Source organism: Stigmatopora argus, chromosome 7, assembly GCF_051989625.1.
Source record: "Stigmatopora argus isolate UIUO_Sarg chromosome 7, RoL_Sarg_1.0, whole genome shotgun sequence".
Classification (NCBI taxonomy): Eukaryota; Metazoa; Chordata; class Actinopteri; order Syngnathiformes; family Syngnathidae; genus Stigmatopora; species Stigmatopora argus.
In genome coordinates, this window is record NC_135393.1 from 11,821,767 (window position 1) to 11,830,572 (window position 8,806).

An 8,806-nucleotide genomic window follows, 5' to 3' on the forward strand; every position below is an offset into this window, starting at 1 on the left:
TTAAATCCTGCCAAATAATATTAAGAGAAAAACACTTGATTTGTAAGTCTTTTTTTTTTTTTCGTGTAAAAATTTATATTTATCTTATCTGCAGGTGGAGAAAAATAACTGACCACACCGATCTGCACTTGCACTGTGATGCCAACTCATAGGTATTTTCCCGTTAATAAAAAGCTTTAACTTGGCATTTTACTTGCGTTCTTTTGCTAGGTAAATGAAGAAAGAGACATGTATACATTTCAACAACATTTATTTTCCACAGCTTTTGATAGGTTTGCAGCGGCCATCCAGCATTTAAAAATGCAATCTTCCAATGGATGTAAAATTCTTCTTGTCATTCTGGAAGAAGAAGAAAAGTCAGAAGACCAATACACTAAGTCCAACATTTAAAGAAAACTACCAGGTTAGATTTTTTTTTTTTATCAAGGAGATACTTACCATAATTCCACTCAAGTGCTAGCTCTCCTTTCCTCAGTCAGCAGGCCTTCATCCCACTGCAGAAAGAGGCAAGCAACATTAAAGCCACAGGAGGAATAATAAATGGAAATACTAAACATACCACTCTGATGACTTGTCTTTCTTTTTTTATCCAACAGGTATCTTCAACTCCAGTCCTCAGGGTCCCTTATCCAGTCTATTTTCCATGTCTTTCAACACACCAAAATCAAATGAACAAGCTCCTGGACAGCTTGCTGATGAGTCGATCATTTGATTCAGATGTGGTGGGAAATATGGAAAACATCTTGGATAGGGACCCTCAAGAACTGCAGTTGGAAACCCCTTGCTCTATAATGAATAATACCAGTGAAGGGATGTTGGTTTCAAAGACTGCATTCACTGTGTCACCCTTTCTTTAGTGTTGATTTGGGTGGACCTTGAAGAGAAGCAAGACACAAAATGAGTAGGTTAAGTACATGGCAGGAAAATAAGAAATAAAATAGATAACCTGAAACACTTGGGTCTTACCTCATCCACAACTTCTGCTTTGGTCTTAATTTTGACAGCTTTCACCTCCTCGTTTGGGTGGACCCTGAAGAGAAGCAAGACAAAATGAGTAGGTTAAGTACATAGCATGAAAATAAGAAATAAAATAGATAACCTGAAACACTTGGATCTTACATCATCCACGACTTCTTTGGTCTTCTCGTCGATTTTGACAGCTTTCACCTCCTCCTTTGGGTGGACCCTGAAGAGAAGCAAGACAAAATGAGTAGGTTAAGTACATGGCATGAAAATAAGAAATAAAATAGATAACCTGAAACACTGGTCTTACCTCATCCACAACTTCTGCCTTGACTTCTTTGGTCTTCTCGTCGATTTCGACAGCTTTCACCTCCTCCTTTGGGTGGACCCTGAAGAGAAGCAAGACACAAAATGAGTAGGTTAAATACATGGCAGGAAAATAAGAAATAAAATAGATAACCTGAAACACTTGGGTCTTACATCATCCACGACTTCTCGTCGACTTTGACAGCTTTCACCTCCTCCTTTGGGTGGACCCTGAAGAGAAGCAAGACACAAAATGAGTAGGTTAAGTACATGGCATGAAAATAAGAAATAAAATAGATAACCTGAAACACTTGGGTCTTACATCATCCACAACTTCTGCCTTGACTTCTTTGGTCTTCTCGTCGATTTTGACAACTTTCACCTCCTTTGGGTGGACCCTGAAGAGAAGCAAGACAAAATGAGTAGGTGAAGTACATGGCATGAAAGAAATAAAATAGATAACCTGAAACACTTTGGTCTTACCTCATCCACAACTTCTGCCTTGACTTCTTTGGTCTTCTCGTCGATTTCGACAGCTTTCACCTCCTCCTTTGGGTGGACCCTGAAGAGAAGCAAGACACAAAATGAGTAGGTTAAATACATGGCAGGAAAATAAGAAAATAAATAGATAACCTGAAACACTTGGGTCTTACCTCATCCACAACTTCTGCCTTGACTTCTTTGGTCTTCTCGTCGATTTTGACAGCTTTCACCTCCTCCATCGTCTCCGGGGCTTTAAACATCTACAAAACAAGTGTGATTATTACAATTGGTTATTTTACCATATGTTTAAACTTCAAAAATGACCCCTGCGCTATTGTTGATTGAATGTCTCACTTAAAACTAAAAATGAAAAGCTCCAAGCCCACGGTAAATGTATAATCAGTGGTTCTTAACCTGGGTTCGACGAAGCCTCTACCACGGAGGTCTAGACACATCGATCATGTCTATTCACGATAGCATGCCACGCTTGACCATTGCTGGCTACAGATGATCACGTGACATTGCTTGGCCAATCAGTCCTGGAGGAATTTATATATTTGAAGTTGAACAAAATCATATTTTATTTCAATCTAAAGTAGGGTTCAGTAGCCTCAACAAGGTTAAGAATCACTGGTATATATTTTCTATAATGGTACCGTTTATTTCTTACACCACCGATGGCACTTATGTGGGTGTGAATTGTTCACACAGGTTTTTGCTATTAAAAATCAACACCAGATCAGTTAGTGTGTTTTCATTCAATATTTGAATGTATCATAATGAAAAACCTTGTACGCTAACATTTAATTAATACACGGAGAGAAAATAGAAACTAGTATTTAAAATTAGACTGACTTGGCTGACAAACAGCTCGTGATGGCGTCGACAAGTTGCTCCTTTTTTTGTCGTTTTAGCCACATACTCGATGTTTCCAGCAGTCTGTGCTCGTTGAGGAACTGAAACACATTGGAATGATTTCTTGTTAAACATAAAGAGCTCGAGCTAACGCAATGTAGCCAAATTGTTAGCAAACATTTTGATGTCTCCATTCACGTGGGGCCACAACACGCCAACGAAGTGCTCCCGTCAAAAAGCACGCTTAAAATGAGAACTGTGGCTAAGAAACCCCCAAATGGCAACGTACCGAATGTGCCGCATTGTCCTGTAAGAACTTTATCAGGTCTTTCTTCGGTAAATCGTCACTTCTGAGCTGCTCTGCAGTCCACCGCTGGCTCATCCGCCATTTTGAAAGTTGTCATTTGAACTCCGACTTAGGCCACGCCTATTAAAAATAGACTCACAAAAATACATTGTTTTCATTTTAACGTGTATTAGTCTAATCCACGGCAATCCAACAACCCTCAACAACTATTTTATGGCTATAAAACCTATACTGCACTGCGACACATAAAATTCATCAATAATTACTTCATACAATATTATTCAGGAATATAGATACATTTTACTCACCTTACAAAAAATGGTCTTTTTTTGCGAGAAAATAAAGCCTTATACATGGTTGTTTTTTGTGAGATAAAAAAAACCTTTCTATACATGGTCATTTTGAAAAAGGCTTTTTTTTTCTTAAAAAACTACAATGTATAGTAAGGATTTTTATTTAAAAAACGATCATGTATAGTAAGGCTTTTTTTTCTTAAAAAATAACCATGTATAGTAATGCTTTTTTTTCTTAAAAATGACCATGTATAGTAAGGCTTTTTTTCTTTAAAAAACGACAATGTATAGTAAGGCTTTTCTTAAAAAATGACCATGTATAGTAAGGCTTTTTTTTCTTAAAAAACGACCATATATAGTAAGTTTTTTGGGGAAAAAAGCCTTACTATACATGGTCGTTTTTTGGGGGAAAAGGCTTACTACACACGGTCGCTTTGGGGGGGAAAAAGCCTTACTATACATAGTCATTTTTTTGAAGAAAAAAAAGCCTTACTATACGTGGTCGTTTTCTGGGGAAAAAAACCTTACTATACATGGTCATTTTTTGGAAAAAAAGCCTTACAATAGATAGTCATTTTTGGGAAAAAAAGCCTTACTATACATGGTCGTTTTTTGGGGAAAAAAGCCTTACTATATATATAGTCATTTTTGGGGGAAAAAGCCTTACTATACATGGTCATTTTTTGGGGGGAAAAGGCTTACTACACACGGTCGTTTTGGGGGGGAAAAAGCCTTACTATACATAGTCATTTTTGGGAGAAAAAAAGCCTTACTATACATGGTCGTTTTTGGGGGGAAAAGGCTTACTATACATGGTCGTTTTTTGGGGAAAAAGTCTTACTATACATAGTCATTTTTTTTAAGAAAAAAAAGCCTTACTATACGTGGTCGTTTTCTGGGAAAAAAACCTTACTATACATGGTCATTTTTGGGGAAAAAAAAGCCTTACTATACATAGTCATTTTTTGGAGAAAAAAGCCTTACTATACATAGTCATTTTTTGGAGAAAAAAAGCCTTACTATACATGGTCGTTTTTTGGGGGGTAAAGCCTGACTATACATGGTCAGGTTTTTTGAGAAAAAGCCTTACTATACATAGTCATTTTTGGGAGAAAAAAAGCCTTACTATACATAGTCATTTTTTTTGAGAAAAAAAGCCTTACTATACATGGTCGTTTTTTGGGGAAAAAGGCTTACTATACATGGTCGTTTTTTGGGGAAAAGCCTTACTATACATAGTCATTTTTTTGAAGAAAAAAAGCCTTACTATACATAGTCATTTTTTGGAGAAAAAAAGTCTTACTATACATAGTCATTTTTTGGAGAAAAAAAGCCTTACTATACATGGTCGTTTTTTGGGGAAAAGGCTTACTATACATGGTCGTTTTTTGGGGAAAAAGTCTTACTATACATAGTCATTTTTTTGAAGAAAAAAAGCCTTACTATACGTGGTCGTTTTCTGGGAAAAAAAACCTTACTATACATGGTAATTTTTTGGAAAAAAAGCCTTACTATACATGGTCGTTTTTTGGGGGGGGAAAGACTTACTATACATGGTCGTCTTTTGGGGAAAAGGCCTTACTATTCATGGTCATTTAAAAAAAAAAAAAAAAAAAGCCTTACTATACATGGTCATCTTTTGGGGGGGAAAGCCTTACTATACATGGTCGTTTTTTTGGGAAAAAAGCCTTACTATATTTATAGTCATTTTTGTGTGAAAAAGCCTTACTATACATGGTCATTTTGGGGGGGAAAAGGCTTACTACACACGGTCGTTTTGGGGGGGGAAAAGCCTTACTATACATAGTCATTTTTTTGAAGAAAAAAAGCCTTACTATACGTGGTCGATTTCTGGGAAAAAAAACCTTACTATACATGGTCATTTTTTGGGGAAAAAACCTTACTATACATAGTCATTTTTTTGAAGAAAAAAAAGCCTTACTATACGTGGTCGTTTTCTGGGAAAAAAAAACCTTACTATACATGGTCATTTTTTGGAAAAAAAAGCCTTACTATACATAGTCATTTTTTGGAGAAAAAAAAGCCTTACTATACATAGTCGTTTTTGGGGGAAAAAGGCTTACTATACATGGTCGTTTTTTGGAGAAAAAGCCTTACTATACATAGTCATTTTTTGGGGAAAAAAAGCCTTACTATACATGGTCGTTTTTTGGGGGGAAAAGCCTGACTATACATGGTCATTTTTTTTTAGAAAAAGCCTTACTATACATAATCATTTTTTGGAGAAAAAAAGCCTTACTATACATAGTCATTTTTTTTAGAAAAAAAGCCTTACTATACATGGTCGTTTTTGGGGGGAAAGGCTTACTATACATGGTCGTTTTTTTGGGGAAAAAGCCTTACTATACATAGTCATTTTTTTGAAGAAAAAAAGCCTGACTATACATGGTCGTTTTTTTGGAGAAAAAGCCTTAATATACATAGTCATTTTTTGGAGAAAAAAAGCCTTACTATACATGGTCGTTTTTTGGGGAAAAAGGCTTACTATACATGGTCGTTTTTTGGGGGGAAAAGCCTGACTATACATGGTCGTTTTTTTTTTAGAAAAAGCCTTACTATACATAGTTATTTTTTGGAGAAAAAAAGCCTTACTATACATAGTCATTTTTTTTTTAGAAAAAAAGCCTTACTATACATGGTCGTTTTTTGGGGGAAAAGGCTTACTATACATGGTCGTTTTGGGGGGAAAAAGCCTTACTATACATAGTCATTTTTTGAAGAAAAAAGCCTGACTATACATGGTCGTTTTTTTGGAGAAAAAGCCTTACTATACATAGTCATTTTTTGGAGAAAAAAAGCCTTACTATACATAGTCATTTTTTGGAGAAAAAAAGCCTTACTATACATAGTCATTTTTTTTTTAGAAAAAAAGCCTTACTATACATGGTCGTTTTTTGGGGGAAAAGGCTTACTATACATGGTCGTTTTGGGGGGAAAAAGCCTTACTATACATAGTCATTTTTTGGAGAAAAAAAGCCTTACTATACGTGGTCGTTTTGGGGGGAAAAAGCCTTACTATACATGGTCGTTTTTTGGGGGAAAAGGCTTACTACACACGGTCGTTTTGGGGGGGAAAAAGCCTTACTATACATAGTCATTTTTTTTTTGAAAAAAAGCCTTACTATACATGGTCATTTTTTGGGGGAAAAGGCTTACTATACATGGTCGTTTTTTGGGGAAAAAGCCTTACTATACATAGTCATTTTTTTGAAGAAAAAAAGCCTTACTATACATGGTCATTTTTTGGGGGAAAAGGCTTACTATACATGGTCGTTTTTTGGGGAAAAAGCCTTACTATACATAGTCATTTTTTTGAAGAAAAAAAGCCTTACTATACGTGGTCGTTTTCTGGGAAAAAAACCTTACTATACAAGGTCATTTTTTGGAAAAAAAGCCTTACTATACAAAGTCATTTTTTGGAGAAAAAAAAGCCTTACTATACATGGTCGTTTTGGGGGGAAAAAGGCTTACTATACATGGTCGTTTTTTGTGGAAAAAGCCTTACTATACATGGTCGTTTTTTGGGGGGAAAAGCCTGACTATACATGGTCGTTTTTTTGGAGAAAAAGCCTTACTATACATAGTCATTTTTTGGAGAAAAAAAGCCTTACTATACATAGTCATTTTTTGGAGAAAAAAGCCTTACTATACATGGTCGTTTTGGGGGGAAAAAGGCTTACTATACATGGTCGTTTTTTTGGAGAAAAAGCCTTACTATACATAGTCATTTTTTGGAGAAAAAAACCCTTACTATACATGGTCGTTTTTTGGGGGGAAAAGCCTGACTATACATGGTTGTTTTTTTTGAGAAAAAGCCTTACTATACCTAGTCATTTTTTGGAGAAAAAAAGCCGTACTATACATAGTCTTTTTTTTTTTTTAAAAAGCCTTACTATACATGGTCGTTTTGGGGGGAAAAAGGCTTACTATACATGGTCGTTTTTTGGGGAAAAAGCCTTACTATACAGTCATTTTTTTGAAGAAAAAAAGCCTGACTATACATGGTCGTTTTTTTGGAGAAAAAGCCTTACTATACATAGTCATTTTTTGGAGAAAAAAAGCCTTACTATACATGGTCGTTTTGGGGGGAAAAGGCTTACTATACATGGTCGTTTTTTGGGGAAAAAGCCTTACTATACATAGTCATTTTTTTGAAGAAAAAAGCCTTACTATATGTGGTCGTTTTCTGGGAAAAAAAACCTTACTATACATGGTCATTTTTTTGAAAAAAAGCCTTACTATAGATAGTCATTTTTGGAAAAAAAGCCTTACTATACATGGTCGTTTTTTTGGGGGGGGGGAAAGGCTTACTATACATGGTCGTCTTTTGGGGAAAAGGCCTTACTATTCATGGTCATTTAAAAAAAAAAGCCTTACTATACATGGTCATCTTTTGGGGGGGAAAGCCTTACTATACATTGTCGTTTTTTGGGGAAAAAAGCCTTACTATATATATAGTCATTTTTGGGGGGAAAAGCCTTACTATACATGGCCATTTTTGGGGGGAAAAGGCTTACTACACACGGTCGTTTTGGGGGGAAAAAGCCTTACTATACATAGTCGTTTTTGGGAGAAAAAAAGCCTTACTATACATGGTCGTTTTTGGGGGAAAAAGGCTTACTATACATGGTCGTTTTTTGGGGAAAAGCCTTACTATGCATAGTCATTTTTTTGAAGAAAAAAAAGCCTTACTATACGTGGTCGTTTTCTGGGAAAAAAAAGTCATGGTCATTTTTTGGAAAAAAAGCCTTACTATACATAGTCATTTTTTGGAGAAAAAAAAGCCTTACTATACATGGTCGTTTTTGGGGGAAAAAGGCTTACTATACATGGTCAATTTTTTGGAGAAAAAGCCTTACTATACATAGTCATTTTTTGGAGAAAAAAAAGCCTTACTATACATGGTCGTTTTTTGGAGGGAAAAGCCTGACTATACATGGTCGTTTTTTTTTTAGAAAAAGCCTTACTATACATAGTCATTTTTTTTAGAAAAAAAGCCTTACTATACATAGTCATTTTTTTTGAGAAAAAAAGCCTTACTATACATGGTCGTTTTTTGGGGAAAAAGGCTTACTATACATGGTCGTTTTTTGGGGAAAAAGCCTTACTATACATAGTCATTTTTTTGAAGAAAAAAAGCCTGACTATACATGGTCGTTTTTTTTGGAGAAAAAGACTATACATAGTCATTTTTTGGAGAAAAAAAGTCTTACTATACATGGTCGTTTTTGGGGGGGGAAAAGGCTTACTATACATGGTCGTCTTTTGGGGAAAAGGCCTTACTATTCATGGTCATTTAAAAAAAAAGCCTTACTATACATGGTCATCTTTTGGGGGGGAAAGCCTTACTATACATGGTCGTTTTTTGGGGAAAAAGCCTTACTATATATATAGTCATTTTTGGGGGGAAAAGCCTTACTATACATGGTCATTTTTTGGGGGAAAAGGCTTACTACACACGGTCGTTTTGGGGGGAAAAAGGCTTACTATACATAGTCGTTTTTGGGAGAAAAAAAGCCTTACTATACATGGTCGTTTTGGGGGGAAAAGGCTTACTATACATGGTCGTTTTTGGGGG

The 8,806-nt window shown here is 35.7% G+C and overlaps 1 protein-coding gene across 10 annotated transcripts; it reads right to left on the bottom strand.

The window, feature by feature from the left end:
• Positions 1-419: 419 nt before the first annotated feature.
• LOC144078039 (uncharacterized) lies at positions 420-3,463 on the bottom strand. 10 transcript variants are annotated; one of them, XM_077606228.1, is made up of 11 exons: positions 2,897-3,462; positions 2,608-2,708; positions 1,923-2,012; positions 1,813-1,831; positions 1,592-1,651; positions 1,424-1,500; positions 1,274-1,352; positions 1,120-1,186; positions 967-1,030; positions 560-874; positions 420-494 (listed from the first exon to the last, which is right to left on the bottom strand). In XM_077606228.1, the coding sequence occupies exons 3-8, from the start codon at positions 1,925-1,927 to the stop codon at positions 1,121-1,123; spliced, it is 306 nt and encodes a 101-aa protein (XP_077462354.1). In that variant the 5' UTR covers positions 1,928-2,012; positions 2,608-2,708; positions 2,897-3,462; the 3' UTR covers positions 420-494; positions 560-874; positions 967-1,030; position 1,120. The 10 variants fall into 10 exon arrangements, with proteins under 10 accessions (XP_077462354.1, XP_077462351.1, XP_077462356.1 ...); XM_077606225.1 differs by having other exon boundaries at positions 1,444-1,500; positions 1,572-1,651; positions 2,897-3,459; XM_077606230.1 differs by having other exon boundaries at positions 1,592-1,667; positions 1,753-1,831; positions 2,897-3,459.
• Positions 3,464-8,806: the final 5,343 nt, after the last annotated feature.